This window comes from Littorina saxatilis, linkage group LG11 (assembly GCF_037325665.1).
Source record: "Littorina saxatilis isolate snail1 linkage group LG11, US_GU_Lsax_2.0, whole genome shotgun sequence".
NCBI classification, from domain to species: domain Eukaryota; kingdom Metazoa; phylum Mollusca; class Gastropoda; order Littorinimorpha; family Littorinidae; genus Littorina; species Littorina saxatilis.
The window spans coordinates 5757659-5775861 of NC_090255.1; the positions used below are offsets into that span (position 1 = coordinate 5757659).

The following is an 18203-nucleotide window of genomic DNA, read 5'->3' on the forward strand; positions in this document are numbered from 1 at the left end:
GCTGTGGAGAAGCGCTATATAAATGTCCATTATTATTATTATTATTATTATTATTATTGTTATTATCATATGAATAATATTCAATACAGTAACAAAATGTTCTTTATTGTTAAACCACATTAATTTGTTTATGGAACGACGTAAAGTTACCTTCATATAAACATCAGAATTGAGTAAGTTTCCATAACCTTCGTGGTTGAAAACGACGTTAAACACCAAAGAAAGAAAGAAAGAAAGTAAGTTTCCATACCAATAGCAATACTCTTGCCGTCTAAATTTATACTTGTTTTATTTTACCGCTGCGTCTTGTATTTGTTTGAATTAGGCTAAAAAGACATTTCCATGGAAGGGAGGTCACTACTACCATGTTTCCGGGATCGAGGCAGATTTCTCGACTTCACAGCAATGCAAACTTGTGCCATGAATTGTTATTAAGCCATTTATAAAACGACTATCACTGAGCCTTTCACTAAACGGACACCTATTTTCAAGGGACTGTAAGTTGTTACGACAGGTGGTTTGGAAAAGGAACACAATCCGCGAAAAGCCTCACAGTCAGTGAGTCACAGGTAATGTAGCGTTCTTGTTAAATTCCTAGCTCATAATTCACTGCAGAGGAATATTAAGGCTCCAAATTTGCAGAACCTTCACTTGTAAGCATAGCAAGTCATTTTACGAGGGTCAACTGAAAATGTTGGACTCGAACAGGAAGGAGTTGACTTGCGAGTCTCGGAAAAAGTTTGCATTTCAACATCGAAGTGGATTCACAGCGCGCGGCGCGTTCTGCAGCGTTGCGATTTTCAACGCGCGGCGCTACGAGGAGCGCTGCGATTCACGACGCGCGATGTATTCTGCTGTAATATTTCCTTCACAATCGCAAAGTTTACAACTGTCAACAGCTACATTTATCTGAGAAATAAAACGTTTCGTTGTTCACTTGTGTGCTGAATGCTGCTGCACATGCTTTTGCTTTGCTTTGTATGTATTATGTATGTTTGTCATTGTAAAGCGCTTTGAGAATGTAAAGCGCTCTATAAATCTCCCATATTATTATTATTATTATTAAAACAGAGCTCCATTCTCTCTCTCTCTCTCACTCTTTCAACTGAGTTCACCACATATCGCTGCGCCGATGTAAAAACGTGCCAAAGTTCCGGCCTTGAATACGTGGCAGTCATATCACTACATGTCATTGCGATGGCTTCTACTATATGGAAAGCAGCTGAGTTTTTAAACTGTGATGACGTTTTTAAACAAGTATCCGAGTACAGTGCCGCGGAACCGCTGTTAATCGGTGTCACACCACAGGCGGAAGGCTTCGTCCACTGGACTACTACTATCACAGAAAGACTACAAGGTATGTCACTCACTTTCGAGTCTTCTGTGTTCTTGGAGTCGCTTCCTGGGGAAAAAATATTGTTCAAGACGGTTTGCCTTTTCCTACAGTCTGTGTAAGGTCAAATAAATACAGTTGAATGATTGTTCGAACTATTATGTGCCTTTAGTTTTTAGTTTCCGTCCGCTGCAGGTTGTTTTTAACCATCATTTGGACGAATCTTCGTTTGCGAGCCGCTAATCCACTTGGGGACAAATCATGTATGCCGCACCGAATATGCATGCCAGCGCTCATTGGTTAATAACAGGATATTCTATGATTATTTTCCCGTGGGTAGCTTTGCTGCACAATATTTACATATGTTTTAGACCAATGAGCGCTGGTATGCATATTCGGTGCGGCATAACCAAATGATGGTTAAAAACAACCTGCAGCAGACGGAAGCTGAAAACTAAAGGTACATAATAGTTCAAACAATCATTCAACTGTATTTACTTGACCTTACACAGACTGTAGGAAAAGGCAAACCGTCTTGAACAATATTTTTTCCCCAGGAAGCGACTCCAAGAACACAGAAGATTCGAAGGTGAGTGACATACCTTGTAGTCTTTCTGTGATAGTAGTAGTCCAGTGGACGATACCTTCCGCCTGTGGTCACACCAGCAGTTAACACTTCAGCAGCCATTTTGGAATTCGCGCATGCGCAGATTTTTTTTTTTTCTTTTTTTTTCTCGGTTGATTAGAAAGCGTATTCAGTCAGCAGAAAGTGCAATTTTGTAGTCTTGCAGCCCTGAAGTTGCTTTTGAGTGTCCAAGGAAAGAATGTAAAGGTTCTTAGGATTACATCGGGCACACAAATACACGATTTGTCTTGTTTTTCTGGTTGATTTGAACGCATGCGCAGATCGTTTTTTTCGAGTGTTTTTCCTCCTCTTTCGGGTTCCTTCTTCGTTCCATGTAAGCGCTGGAACTGTTAACTGGTGTATACATTCACTTCAGATAATATAATAGAGGTAGGTGCAATCAATTGTTGTTCAAAATGTTGCTGATAATCATGGATGTACGAAAATAAAGCGCGTCAACAATCTGCGCTGCTGAGAACAATAGCCGCGCTCTGGGAATCGCTGCGCTGCACAACACGCCGCGCTCTGTAAATCGCTTGCCTTTCAACATTGTCCCTCCGGACCTCCACGACGTCGTCGTCCGTTTCGTAGTGCTCAACCCAGAGGTACTTCTTCATGGTTGCAAACATACGATGGTTTGAGGATGGCGTATCTGGCAAATATAGCGGATGGTTAACCATCTCCAAGCCGCAATATAATCATTTGTTGCCATGGAAACCAAGGACTTTCTGGCAGGGTCGGTGTCTTAAGGGAGCAATATCCCTTTCCGTAGTGTTCCTCGGTGCTTAGCCTTGATATATATGCTCTCTTACTCTTAGTTGACTTGCAAGTATGGAAAAGAATTCACCGGTTATTGTCATCTTTTGGAACGAAGTCCAACAGGAAATACCCCTCTGCGTCTAATGAAACAGATGCCATCACCTTTTTAAGGGGAATTGACCCTGACTTTCTTTAGGTGGGTATAACCTTGATGCCCCTACTGCATGAACAGTTGATTGGTTTCAGGCTGAAAGTGATGTACCCTAGTTTTAATGCTGAAAATGCGTATGGTTTGAGGTACACGACGTAGGACCCAAAAAACACCGAAAAACCGTAAGAATTACGCAGAATGCGTAGGACTTGACAGGTATGAGAGTATCAGCAATGTAATAGGTGCACATTGGTTAATTTTGCACCACCAGTGACCAGTGTGCAGACAGCATCAACGGTTTCTTGAGTTGTGACCATTGTTGGTTTTCCACACGGTTTGTCACCTTAAACGGTTTTCCTTCCAAGCCTGTATTCCGCTGACCACCTTATGACTGTGGTCTATGAAGGGGGATCCCTGCCAAACGTTTCCGTCAGGTCATTATGAATTTCCAGTTGTTATAACCTTCGTGGTTGAAAACGACGTTAAACACCAAATAAATAAAGAAAGATTTTCAGTTGTCTAAGATTAAAAACATTTCTTTGCAAATATTGGATCGCTGAGTTTTGTTACTTTTCTAGAATGTCGGGTTAACAGTGGGGTATGGTACTTTGAGAAACCGAGGCACACAAACTAACCGGTAAAAATACATATTATTTTGCATGACCTCTTCACAAGAATCTTTCTTAATTCATGCCAAGTTCAGACCTGTGCACATCTACGGTTTCTTCGTTATTTCTTCGATTTTTATATGCAGAATACGGTGCTACGGATTTTTAATTAAAATTCCAAAATTCCGATGTTTTACTCACAAAAAAAAAGTGTTGTACTTTTTTCTGTTTTAAGATGTTTTGTCCAATTAGTTGGCCGTTGCGCTGAAAAGACGTTTTTCGATTTACTGGAAGCGCGCGTGTTCTCATTGAGTCTTTGTTCTTAGATTTAGTTCGTCCAGCGTCTACGTGGCAACTTGTGATTGAAGTGAAACATGGAAAAGAAAACAAGTCGCGTAAGGCGAAAATACAATATTTAGTCAAGTAGCTGTCGAACTCACAGAATGAAACTGAACGCAAGACCGTATACTCGTAGCATCGTCACTCCACCGCTCATGGCAAAGGCAGTGAAATTGACAAGAAGAGCGGGGTAGTAGTTGCGCTAAGAAGGATAGCACGCTTTTCTGTACCTCTCTTTGTTTTAACTTTCTGAGCGTGTTTTTAATCCAAACATATCATATCTATATGTTTTTGGAATCAGGAACCGACAAGGAATAAGATGAAAGTGTTTTTAAATTGATTTGGACAATTTAATTTTGATAATAATTTTTATATAAGCTACTCACAAAAAGTTAAGGATCACTTGCACACAAATTCATAACTTTCCAAATAAGAAAGCCAATGCGTTGGTATTTGGCAAACGTTTAATTCAATGCTTTAGTGATAACGATTCAACATTTCCTTTAATTTCGAGCAATCGTTTGGTCTGTACATTTTATCAAAGTGTGTACGTATCGAAATTTAATTTCACAAAGTCGTTGAAATCACAAGACATGGCATTCAGATGCTCCCAAAAGTTCAGTAATGCGTGTAACCGCCCTGACTGTTCTGGCACTCGACGCAGCGAGTCCTCATTGAGTTGACCAGGGTGGTGAAGATCCTCTGTGGAAGCGCCTGCCACTCAGCCTGCAGCATCTGGTAGAGGTGCTGGACATCCCTGGGAGGGGGGTGGTTGCTCCTCACTTTGCGATCCAACTCATCCCAGAGGTTCTCAATCGGGTTGAGATCGGGACTGCATGCTGGCCACTCCATTCTGTTGACTCCAGAATGCTGCAGGAAGTCGTTGACCACCCTTGCCCTGTGGTGGCGAGCGTTGTCATCCTGGGAGACAGCCTGCGGTCCCATCTGCTGCAGTGTAGGCACAGCCAGCGGTCGAAGGATCTCATCATGGTATCGGAGGCCAGTCAGGTTACCCTGTACATGAAACAAGGGTGTTCTGTGGTGAAGGCTGAAGGCCCCCCAGACCATTACAGAACCTCCACCAAAGGCCACCTTTTCTTGGACAGTGGCGTCAATGTAACGTTCCCCTTGGCGCCTCCAGATCTTCAGTCGGTCGTCGTTGTGGTTCAGGGTGAAGCGTGATTCATCACTGAACAGGACCTGGGACCATTGCTGACGTGTCCACCTCACGTGACGTCTGCAGAAGGCGCGGCGTGCTGCCCTATGGGCTGGAGTTAAGCGTGGCCGTACAGCTGGGCGACGAGAACGGAGGTTAAACCCATGATGGCGATTCCATATGGTCTGCTGGCTGATGTTGGTGTTAGTAGCCACCCTCAGCTTCCTTCGAATAATGCTGGAAGAGGCTGTTCTTGTTTGCAAGGCTAGTCGTTCAATGAGACGATCTTCACGTGGAGTTGTCTTCTTTGGTCGCCCAGGTCTACGTCTTTCCTGGACCCTCCCAGTGGCTGTGAAACGTTGAATCAGTCTGACAATGACCGAGATGGACACGTGAAGTCGCCTGGCCACTTCTCGCTTGGGGACACCATCTTGGAACCATGCAACAGCTCGTCCCCTCTCAAACTTGTTCCATTTTCGTCGTGGAGGCATTGTCAGATAATGCCTAATACTGGTGGAATGTCTTCTCAAAAAGCCAAGCAAGTGACAGCATCTCACACATAAACAGCAGTGCTTGCACGTGCATAATGGTTTTTCCTTGTGGCTTGTGCAATGTGTTCGGGCTGAACGGTCCAAAACAAGGTCCTTTTTCGCAAGTTTCCGCTTTTTCTTTTGCTACCAAGCTCAGTAGTAGAGAATCCCGTGCAATTTTCCCACTAACACAACATCGCCCACTTACAGCTGAACAAGAATTCATAACAATTTGGTTTGACTGAGAAATAAATAACAGTAGCGAACTGATTTTATTGAGCACCTGTTTTCTCATAGTGATCCTTAACTTTTTGTGAGTAGTGTATTTAATTTTCAGAGCTTGTTTTTAATCCGAATATAACATATTTATATGTTTTTGGAATCAGCAAATGATGGAGAATAAGATAAACGTAAATTTGGATCGTTTTATAAATTTTTATTTTTTTTTAACAATTTTCAGATTTTTAATGACCAAAGTCATTGATTAATTTTTAAGCCACCAAGCTGAAATGCAATACCGAAGTCCGGGCTTTGTCGAAGATTACTTGACCAAAATTTCAACCAATTTGGTTGAAAAATGAGGGCGTGACAGTGCCGCCTCAACTTTCACGAAAAGCCGGATATGACGTCATCAAACACATTTATCAAAAAAATGAAAAAAACGTTCGGGGATTTCATACCCAGGAACTCTCATGTCAAATTTCATAAAGATCGGTCCAGCAGTTTAGTCTGAATCGCTCTACACACACACACAGACAGACACACACACACACGCACATACACCACGACCCTCGTTTTGATTCCCCCTCGATGTTAAAATATTTAGTCAAAACTTGACTAAATATAAAAAGAGTGCGAGATTCAGATAGTGAAGAGGAGACACCAGCTCTGTCACCAGTCCCATTCTACTGCGTCATAGTGTTTCAGTTTGTGTGCTTTGTGAGCAGAATTATGTCTTGAACTGTCGTTACAGCTTACTACTGAAACATTTTAAAAACTACTGAAATTTGGTTTGTTTACTCTACTGATGAGCGTTTTGAGTGTGCACAGGTCTGCAAGTTTTGAATGTCTAAGTCAATTCCTTCCTGGTTGGGCCGGTACTTCTCACTGACCCTTGTAGATCCCTTTGAAGTCACGGAAAGAACTGTGAATACATTTCGTTTACATGTGTCAAAGAAAGAATGATCTGTGTAAGCCAACAGGGGAGGCAACTCTGTCGTGTAAGTGATGTCCCTTGGTTGACACAGTGTGTATTTTCTCGTAATTTTTGTCAATCAAACATGAACATTTATTTAATTATTTGTGGATCTGTGATAGTCTGTTAATACTGTTGTTTTAAACTGTCTAGATCATGATTATATAATTTTATGTGATGATCTGACTAAATGATAATAATTACATGTACTACTTTCTTTTAAATGGATTATAAATTTTAGGTATTGTTCTAGTATTCACTAATGTTGTATTGATATTACTGGCACCCCTTTTAAACTGATATGGTTTTTACGTTTACAAGGCGACGATGTGAATTTGTGATGTAGATATGTGGCTGGTTATGTGTGAGAATGTAAATAATTGTGTGTGTGTGTGTGTGTGTGTGTGTGTGTGTGTGTGTGTGTGTGTGTGTGTGTGTGTGTGTGTGTGTGTGTGTGAGTTGTGTCTGTGTGTGCATGACAGTGTAATGTACGTATGTATGCATGCATGGTGATGTGTGTCTGCATATGTGTCTGGTTGGTTTTTATTTTATTTTTACCGTGCCGTGCCAAGATGAAATCCTTTTGCAAAATTGGTGAATAAATATCTTGTATCTTGTATCTTGTATCTTGTGCTTAAGTTTAGTGCTCAATCTGTCTACTAATTTCACGACAAATGCTCTTTGGCTTGGTGACAGGGATCTGTATCAAAATCTAGTAAAGAATGCCACTGGATTTTAAGCTAAGAATTTAACACGCTAAAGTTCGTTATTACCCTTGCCCAAATTAGGAGCCGTGATTTTTGTAGTCACCCTCACTTGCCTTGACTTGATCAGTGGTTGAGGCACATGAGCTAGGGCCTGTTCACTGTTCTAAAGTTGATGGGGAATGAATACAGACTGGCTCAGGAACCGGCAAGTCGATTGTGGAGCCCTACCATCTTATTTTTGTTAGTATATTTTTAAAATGTGTTCAACTCTTTTTGTTTCCTTTTTAACACTCCTTCCTTTTATTTGGCACTAAATCTATTCCTTTTTTATTCTGAAGCATTTTGGTGATGGCACTGAGATTGCAGTAGATAGGTTAAGCCTATTTTAACATACTGGAAACTGGTAATCTTCCAGTAGGTATTAATTTAGTTTTACTAAAGCCTGCTGGGACACAAGTAATGGGTTAGTGCATTTGTAAACAGGAATCGCTTGACAAGTGGCCCCCTTCGTCCCCCCCCCCTTCCTCGTCCTGATATGGCTCTGCGTAGTCGGCTGGACGTTAAGGCAAGGTAACAAGAAGATTTTCGACTAAAATCGTTCAAAGTTGTGATTTGGGTTTACTTTCGTTTTGCCTTCATTCAGTAATCAAGAACACTTCTGTAAAAAATTTTCCCAAACAAAACACGATTTTATTACCTTTGTTGATGTTTTCTAATGTGTGTATGTCAAAATATTACGTTTGTTTTCCTTCATGAACTTGGTGCAACTTAGGTGCAACTTTGATTTTGCATAACTCAGCTGGTAGAAGTCGGATCGCAGAAATTTAAAAAGCAGACGAAACAGGACGGTGATTTGCACAATCGCATTGGAGGGATAAAAGAAGCATTTTCATTGGCTGAACCTTCAGTGAGAGAAAGAGCATTTGAGCTCTTTGACCTCAGCAGCCAACCAATCAGCGCGCTCCTTTCATAACCTCCATCGGCAAGACCACGCTTGCGTCATGGCGTCACCCGGTCGCTAAGTTTACAGTACACGCAAAAACGTGTCGATTTTTCACTTCGTAGTTCCAGTCTGATCTGTTTTAGACTCTTTGAATCTATCCATCATGGGAAAACCATCGTCTAGGAGAGCTGATAGGCGAAAATCACGCAAAGGACAGGATAATATGTACACAAGAAGAAATAGTAGGCCACAGGCACAGCGAGCACAGAACACACCGCCACCGGCTGAAGCACCCACTCGCTCGTCGAAACCAAAACAAGCCACTTCGTCGGAATCGAAACTAGGCTCTCATCTCGACATGGAATTTGATCAGGAAGATGGACTTTCTGGGTTTCGTTTCATCGATGTGAGCCTCCTGATTGAATTTGTATCAAAACTTCTCTGTCCAACTTGTAAACGGCCTATGGGTGAAAACAAGAGGCTGTCTCATGTGTCAGAGAGTCGTAGTTCCCTTGCATCGAAATTCGAATTCACATGTCAATGCCAGATGAAGCAGAGCTTTTGGACTTCTGCTAAGTTGACAAAGACATATGAAGTGAACAGACGGTTTGCCGTGGCAATGTTTGCAATTGGCAGAAATCAACAACAAGGTACACGTTTTCTTGGCAATATGAACATGCCTGCTTCAATGTACAAGACAAGCTGGGTACATCACAAGAAGGCCATCCTACAGGCGACTGAAAGAACTGCTGAAGAAAGTACTAAAAAAGCTGCAGGTAAGAGAATGAAGCACATATTCTTTCTATACTTTGTAAATGTCTGTAATGCATTATTGTTGTCTTTGTAAAGTAGTAATGGAAGTTAGGTAATGGAGGGTGGACCGTGACAGTGGCTAGCTTCACTGAGGAAGTGAGCTTTACGCTGCAGCAGCTTGTGGACTGTCGCGCAGTCTCTCTTGTTACTTATATAATATTATGCAAGTACAAAGATCAACTTCATGCTGCTGTAATAATACATTACACACATAGTATAAAGGATAACGTTAGTCATATATCTTATACTAACTGTACATGAATCATTGTGAAGAACATGCGATATGTTTTGTTTTTGTTTTTTTACCAGTTGATTATATTATGGTATTTTGACAGTTCCATTGAAATAGTCATAAATGATACTAAATTCTTTTCCCATCATTTACAGCTGACCTCAAGGCGGCCAAGGGAGACCAGGTAACTGTCTCATGTGACGGTACGTGGCAGAGGAGGGGCTTCCAGTCCAAGAACGGCGTCTTCACCTTGCTGTCGGCAGACAAGCAGAACTCGAAGGTGATTGATACTGTCACTATGTCATCTTATTGTGATTCTTGTGCAAAGAACAAGAAAAAGAAGACACCCGAGGAATTCATTGAGTGGAGAGATCATGATCATATTCCAAAAGGAGAGTGCGACAAAAATCATGATGGCCCGGCTGGCGGCATGGAGGCTGCTGGCGCTCTCACTGCTTTTCAGCGGAGCGTCGACCAACACCAGCTCAAATATGTCTCGTTTCTCGGTGACGGTGACAGCAAAGCCTATGCTTCTGTCAGTAGTAGGAATATCTATCCAAATCTTGAGATTAAAAAGCTGGAGTGTTGTGGCCATGTACAGAAGCGTATGGGTCGACAGCTCACAAGCAAAGTGACGGAACTGAAAAAGACAAAATTTCCAAAAAACGGGAAAACGGTGACAGGGATAGGAGGGAAGGGAGGGCTGACAAAGAAAGCCATTCTAGCAATTCAAGGCCACTATGGTGCTGCTATCAGGAACAATTCAGGTAATGTCAAAGGAATGAAGAAGGCCATTTGGGCGATCTGGGAGCACCGCAACAAGATCCACGACAACTGTGGAGCCGGGTGCCCTTCCAAGAAGAACCCGCCAGAGGACCCAAACAGGAATGCCCTGCCACAGTTTGCGTGTGAAGCCATCAAACCTGTGTTTCAAAGGCTGTCTGATGATGTGCTTCTCCAGAAGTGTGCTCATGGAGGTACTCAGAACACTAACGAGTCCTTTCACAACATCATCTGGGAGCGGTGTCCCAAGACTGTTTTTGTCGGTCGGCCGCGCCTCGCCATAGCTGTTGCTGATGCTACAGTGGCCTACAATGACGGGGAGCTGGGGCGCCTGAGTATCTTCACTAAACTCGGAATGCCGCAAGGATTCTATACCATCAAGTGCTTCCAGGAGCTTGACCGGCAGAGGATCAGGGGTGCGGGGGCAGCACTTGACCCTGCCGAGCGTCAGTCGCGAAGAGTGGTGGCTCACCGCAATGAGCAAGGACATCATCAATTTTATGATGGAGGTGCTCACTAGCAGTCCAGGTCAGTGTTTTAATTTCTATTATACTCCAAGATGACAGAAAACATGCGTGTTTTTTTAAATAAAATGTAATAAAATCAACACTGAAGACATTGTACATTTTCAAAGTCAATTTTCTCAAAAATTGAATTTTACGTGTTTGCGTCACGGATGTCAGGATATTTCAGTCATTTATTATCCAAATGACTTGAAATTTTCTGCAGACATTTCTGATAGTGTGTTCTTCAAAATGACGAAAAAACTAAGGTCTCCCATTATTTAAAAAAAAAAATCAAAAATTGAAATTTTGTCATAAAATATTTTTTTTAATTTCATAAGATATATTATCGATATCGCAAAAAATTTTCGTCATTTTATAGACATACTATTGCTTTGAATATATGCAAAATGTTGGCACTCTAAGTGCCTTAGTTTGTTTTAAAGAGCGACATCCCTGAAATAACGTTTTTGCATTTTGTCGTTGCGCATACCCCATAAAAAGCCAAAAGTGTACCCCTTTAACTTATTTTAAGAGGTAATGGTCTTTCTTTCCTGAAAGTAGAATAAATATAAGTTACTATGCCCAAGTTTCATTGAAATCTAACTATATTTCTAATTGTGAGTGAGAAATGAAAGTGAACGATTTTTGCAAAAAATCTTCTTGTTACCTTGCCTTAAGCAACAAATACACACACTGAGATTGCAACAACTGCGATCACTGCCTTTCGTCCTTGAACTGAAGCAGCAATAAATTGGTTTCAGTTGTGGTTAGTTGTCGTGCAGGAACGCAGAAGAAGAAGTTATGGTTAAACATATAAATCTGCTTCGCATCGAGTTACTCTGCCAGGATCTCTGACAATTGCGAACCGCATCTCTTGATGTACAGTACAGTCAGTCGCTGATTAGGGATCGCACTTTTGAAGAAATACAAGTCTTTCTGAGTCTTCTTCTTCTTTTTCTTCTGTGTTGTTACAATTGAATTTTTGAAGAAAATCTTATTGGACGGCAAAAAATATAGGTAGCTTGTGGAGAATGCGGGTCTCCGAGCCTGGGGGGTTCGTAGCCGACTTTGTGGTTGTCCAGCCTAGGGGCTCCGTAACCGACTGGCTGGTTCTCCAGCCACAGCTAAAAAGATATGTCAGTGTCACTGACACTCACCAGTAGATCTCTGATTCTCAGAATGCTCACTCTGAATGTAAAATGTGTATGGCATTTGTTTAAAGTGCTCCGGACAGTGGTAATGGTATGTGTGGTCGAGAGTTCAAGTCTTGCCCTTGCTGATGTTGTTTTTTTAATTTCTGCAATTTATAACCTTTCTAATATTTGTACCTTCTTAACTAACCTTTATTATATTTTTTGCTCTCTTCTTCTTTAGTCCAAAGCATGTATTCCAATGTGTTTGGGTGGTTTCTACCAAAGTGAGGCAAAGATCGCCACAACAAAGCTCACTGAGTTAATGATTCCGAATCGGCCATCATTGAATGCGCCCACGAACCAAGTATTGGGAGTCACTAGTCCCAATTCTAGAAGCGGTATTTATCAACAAAATGCAGTACATGTATATCTAAATCATCACCGGCACGGTTGGCCTAGTGGTAAGGCATCCACCGCCCTGATATGGCCCTTCGTGGTCGGCTGGGCGTTAAGCAAACAAACAAACAAACAAAGTGGTAAGGCATCCGCCCCGTGATCGGGAGGTCGTGGGTTCAAACCCCGGCCGGGTCATACCTAAGACTTTAAAATTGGCAATCTAGTGGCTGCTCCGCCTGGCGTCTGGCATTATGGGGTTAGTGCTAGGACTGGTTGGTCCGGTGTCAGAATAATGTGACTGGGTGAGACATATGAAGCCTGTGCTGCGACTTCTGTCTTGTGTGTGGCGCACGTTAAATGTCAAAGCAGCACCGCCCTGATATGGCCCTTCGTGGTCGGCTGGGCGTTAAGCAAACAACCAAACCAAATACATAAATCATTAAAAACAAAAAACAAAAATCAGTTGTTATAAAACATAGCTTGTGTGAATACTATATGTCCACCAGGTAAGGACAACCAGCTAACATATCAGGATGAAGAGGAAACTGCCGTCTACTGTAGTGGTGAAGGTCGAGTACGATGTCGAAGAGCCGCCTGCAGCCTCTGATGAGATGGACACAATGCCAAGCAGTAAGTGTGTGACCTGATGTTGTGTGTGACCTGATATTGTGTATTGTGTTACATTCATTGATTGATTGCTTGATACAGGCTCTTGAAATGAAAGTTAATGGCAGTAAGTCGCGTGTTGGGACGATTCGTTCACTGGGGGTTCATTATATAGTAAAATGCATACGTGGTGGCAAAATCGGTCCTACAAAGGGAGTAGTTGTAGAAAGGGGAGTCGGTAAGGGGGTGTACTACTGTATCACAGTGGAAAAGGGCATTTGTAATCATAAATCTTATCACTAGTTAATATTTATCTAGTTTTTAGTGTAGTGGTTTGTTTTTTACATTTAGTCAAGTTTTGACTGAATATTTTAACATAGACGGGGGAATCAAGACGAGGGTGTGGCCTTTGTGTGTGTGTGTGTGTGTGCGTATAGAGTGATTCAGAGAAAACTTCTGGACCGATCTTCATGAAACTTAACATGAGAGTTCCTGGGTATGATATCCCAAGACGTTTTTTCCTTCTTTTTTTGGATAAATATCTTTGATGACATCATATCCAGCGTTTAGTAAAAGTTGAGGTTGCACTCTCACGTTTTAATTTTTCAACCAAATGTATTCACATTTTGGTCAAACAATCTTCGGTGACATCCGGGCTATGGGATTGCATTTAAGCTTGGAAGCTTAAAAATTAGTTACCTTATTTGCCTCTAAAGTTATCATTAAAATCAAATTTGCAGAAGTGAAAGTGTTGCACAGATGGTCAAAAATAAAGTACATTAAAGTGTAGCCTATGCGATGCTAACTTTTGTCTGTCTGTGCGTGCGTATGTATACATGTATGTATGTATGTCTGTGGTAAAAACTTTAACATTTGACTGAACACTGAAATACTAATTTTACCTGGTTATTATTCAAGCAACAGCTTCAAAGTATTGAAGCAATGATCAACATTTCGTCGGCACGTATGTAGTTAAAGTGTGTATCCAAAGAAAACGGGCGGTGGGGGGTTTTGGGGGGGTAAAAACAGCTGACTCGTTTGTGTTGTGTGTGGTATGTAGACTATGTCAGGGGTCAAGGTTAGGTCAGATTGCTTGAAGGATTGTGGTATCGATTCAATTTTCAGTTCTAACCGAGCTGCATTCATCGATTGTTCGGTTTCGTAGCGGCTCCAGAAAAATAGATAAAGAAGATACCAAAGGAGATTTCCTACAGGTTGATCTGCACAGCGTGTTTTCAGTGTCTGCGTGAGGAAGCGCTGTCGAAAGCGCAGTGTCGATCTGGCAGTCGTGTCCCCTTAAGTAGGCTGCAGACAGATCTAGTGTCTCCCACTCTTGCACCGTGTCACCAATGCTTAGTCATACTGTATGTGTGACGGAGTGATTGTGTTACTGTTTGTCGATTTCTTACGTGAGCGTTGAAGGCTTCGCCTCTTGTTTTTACACATTTGCTTCTGTGAAAATTTCATTTTAAGTGACCGACCTAAGAATTCACCAGCTTTGGAGAATGACTCATGTATTGACACAACTGGAGATTCTGGTTGTGTTGCTATTTTCATTGTGACACACATTGCTTACACAAAAATTATGTGCCTCTTTTTCAGCAGCTAAAGTCAAGGCAGAGGCATTCCCAGCTGTGACCGAGACGACCAATTCAGCAGCTGAAGTCAAGACAGAGGCATTCCCAGCTGTGACCGAGACGACCAATTCAGCAGCTGAAGTCAAGACAGAGGCATTCCCAGCTGTGACCGAGACAACCAATTCAGCAGCTGAAGTCAAGATAGAGGCATTCCCAGCTGTGACCGAGACAACCAATTCAGCAGCTGAAGTCAAGACAGAGGCATTCCCAGCTGTGACCGAGACGACCAATTCAGCAGCTGAAGTCAAGACAGAGGCATTCCCAGCTGTGACCGAGACGAGCAGTTCAGCAGCTGAAGTCAAGATAGAGGCATTCCCAGCTGTGACCGAGACGAGCAGTTCAGCAGCTGAAGTCAAGATAGAGGCATTCCCAGCTGTGACCGAGACCAGCCATTCAGCAGCTGAAGTCAAGACAGAAGAATTCCCAGCTGTGACACATACAGGAGAAAACCCACAATGCTCAGCAACATTTGCCCAGAAACCTCATTTAGAGATCCACATGTTAACTCATACAGGAGAAAAGCTACATTTCTGCCCTTATTGTCCAGCAACATTTTCTTGGAAAGAAAGTTTAAAGTACCACATGGTAAAACATACTGGAGTATTAAAGCCACAAGTCTGTCCTCATTGTACAGCATCATTTCCTCGGAAAGAAAGTTTAAAGACCCACATGTTAACGCATACTGGAGAAAATTTGCGAAAATTGAAGCAAAAGCCACATGTCTGCCCTGAGTGTACAGCAACATTTTCTCGAAAATTAAGTTTAAAGATCCACATGTTAAAAGTAAAACATACTGGAGAAAAGCCACATGTCTGCCCTGAGTGTACATCAAAATATGCTCACAAACCGAGTTTAAAGACGAGCAATTCAGCAGCTGAAGTCAAGATAGAGGCATTCCCAGCTGTGACCGAGGCGAGCAGTTCAGCAGCTGAAGTCAAGACAGAGGCATTCCCAGCTGTGACCGAGACGAGCAATTCAGCAGCTGAAGTCAAGACAGAGGCATTCCCAGCTGTGACCGAGACGAGCAATTCAGCAGCTGAAGTCAAGACAGAGGCATTCCCAGCTGTGACCGAGACGAGCAATTCAGCAGCTGAAGTCAAGACAGAGGCATTCCCAGTTGTGATCGAGACGAGCAATTCAGCAGCTGAAGTCAAGACAGAGGCATTCCCAGCTGTGACCGAGACGAGCAATTCAGCAGCTGAAGTCAAGACAGAGGCATTCCCAGTTGTGATCGAGAAGAGCAATTCAGCAGCTGAAGTCAAGATAGAGGCATTCCCAGCTGTGATCGAGACGAGCAATTCAGCAGCTGAAGTCAAGACAGAGGCATTCCCAGCTGTGACCGAGACCAGCAATTCAGCAGCTGAAGTCAAGACAGAAGAATTCCCAGCTGTGACACATACAGGAGAAAAGCCACATACCTACCCACAATGCTCCGCAACATTTGCCCAGAAACCTCATTTAGAGATCCACATGTTAACTCATACTGGAGAAAAGCTACATTTCTGCCCTTATTGTACAGCAACATTTTCTTGGAAAGAAAGTTTAAAGTACCACATGGTAATACATACTGGAGTATTAAAGACACCTGTCTGCCCTCATTGTACAGCAACATTTCCTCGGAAAGAAAGTTTAAAGACCCACATGTTAACGCATACTGGAGAAAAGCCACATGTCTGCCTTGAGTGTACAGCAAAATTTGCTCAGAAAGGAACTTTAAAGAAGCATATGTTAACGCATACTGGAGAAAAGCCACATGTCTGCCTTGAGTGTACAGCAACATTTCCTCGGAAAGAAAGTTTAAAGACCCACATGTTAAAACATACTGGAGAAAAGCCACATGTCTGCCCTGAGTGTACATCAAAATTTACTCAGAAAAGTAATTTAAAGCTCCACATGTTGAGGCATACTGGAGAAAAGCCACATGTCTGCCCTGAGTGTACAGCAAAATTTGCTCAGAAAGGAACTTTAAAGAAGCATATGTTAACGCATACTGGAGAAAAGCCACATGTCTGCCTTGAGTGTACAGCAACATTTCCTCGGAAAGAAAGTTTAAAGACCCACATGTTAAAACATACTGGAGAAAAGCCACATGTCTGCCCTGAGTGTACATCAAAATTTACTCGGAAAAGTAATTTAAAGATCCACATGTTGAGGCATTGTCACAAGCGGCTTTAATATTAGCATACTTTTATGCTGTGGGGTTAAAGGTATTGTGTTGGAGCCGCTGTGTTCCTCTATTTCGCCTGTCATAGGTAGACGCTGGTTAACTGCAAGTGTCTCGTGGAGCTCGTGCTCAGGTATTTCACGTGTATTTTACTTGTATTTATGAAGGTGAACTCAGAGCTAAATTCGAGCTCGTAGATACTCCTTTTTATTCATTCGTTCTTTGCCTTTAGCCGAGGAAAGATAGCTTGCGTTCCAAGCGAATCCGTTCTTCGTTGAACGTAGGGTCTGTTTACGTCGAGCAGACGCCGGAAAACTGCTATCAATGGCAGGGGATATTGTTGTGGCTACATTGTACTTCAATGCAACCAGGATGTGGTATGTAATCATTGAATATTATGTTGTGTGGGTTACAGTTAAATTATTCTCAGGTTTAGATTTGTTTATTGACTTATGAAAACCGGTCAATCCAAGATGGCGGAATGTATAGTGTGCACGTGCGTGTTTCACTGTTTGTAACTTTGTACTTGAACGGTATGAATTTGTGAGTTTGTTTTGGGAAATGGTTTGGTATGTTATTGAATGAATATGTTTTGGTTGAAAGGAGAGTGGTGGACAGTTTTGTTTATAGAATGAATTTGGTATTGATTGTTGGACTTCATACTTAGCAGAATTGAATGTATAAGTCGGTTGGTATGTGTGTGCAAGATGCATGAGAGTGAGAGTAAAGAGCTATGTCCATTTAATCCTGCACTTGGTTGTTAAATTATAAGGACGGGTGGGCGATGTTGCTGTTACGGTGAACTAAGTCTTGCGTTCACCATTCCAGGTTGTTGTGTTTCACCATGCGGAGGCTTTGACATGGCCTACTACTGAGGAGATGTCTGCCTGCTCCACTTTCAAAGACGGCACTGCTCGCCTGGCAAGGACTTGCCGTCACTGATGGCTCCTGTCGCTTCGCACTACGGCCTCGTTAACCCAAGTTCATGGACGATTTCGGATACGCAAGCACGGTAACATTAGCCTTAGCCCGTCCTAACAGCTAAAAGTGCAGGATCCATAACGTCATTGTGAACTGAGCGAAAGTGAGAGGTGTGAAAAATGCGTTAAAAGGAAAATAACTATTCTTTGTTGTTATTGGCTTTAATACTGGTTGATCTTTGTTGTCGTTGTGGATGTTATCGTAAGAAAGAGTAATATGGTTAGTTAGTGAGTTGTGTGTGTATTTATGTTTGGTCTATGTATTATTGATTTGTTGTAAGAAACGTCCTTAATTTACTGTTCGTGTCAACTCGTGTTTTGTAGTCGAAAGAGTAAGATTGTTTTGAGTCGTGGATGACAGACTGCGTGCGTGATTTATGCATGTGTGCGTGTCAGGCATACTGGAGAAAAGCCACATGTCTGCCCTGAGTGTACAGCAAAATTTGCTAAGAAAGTGAGTTTAAAGATGCATATGTTAACGCATACTGGAGAAAAGCCATGACCTCCGAAAATCTGGGATAATCAAATATTAAAATGGAGGTGAATTTACAGAGGTTATGAATATGAAAAGATAATCTGAGTAATACGATCTTAAAGGGGAGGGAGT

The 18203-nt window shown here is 42.1% G+C and overlaps 2 protein-coding genes across 2 annotated transcripts; both read left to right on the plus strand.

Moving 5' to 3' along the window:
- Positions 1-50: 50 nt before the first annotated feature.
- On the plus strand, positions 51-17894 carry LOC138979618 (zinc finger protein 605-like). The gene is made up of 3 exons (XM_070352335.1): positions 51-569; positions 12716-12839; positions 14418-17894. The coding sequence occupies exons 2-3, from the start codon at positions 12743-12745 to the stop codon at positions 16625-16627; spliced, it is 2307 nt and encodes a 768-aa protein (XP_070208436.1). The 5' UTR covers positions 51-569; positions 12716-12742; the 3' UTR covers positions 16628-17894.
- On the plus strand, positions 8401-10694 carry LOC138980795 (uncharacterized). The gene is made up of 2 exons (XM_070353686.1): positions 8401-9122; positions 9547-10694. Exons 1-2 carry the CDS (start codon positions 8510-8512, stop codon positions 10692-10694), a joined length of 1761 nt encoding a protein of 586 aa, XP_070209787.1. The 5' UTR covers positions 8401-8509.
- Positions 17895-18203: the final 309 nt, after the last annotated feature.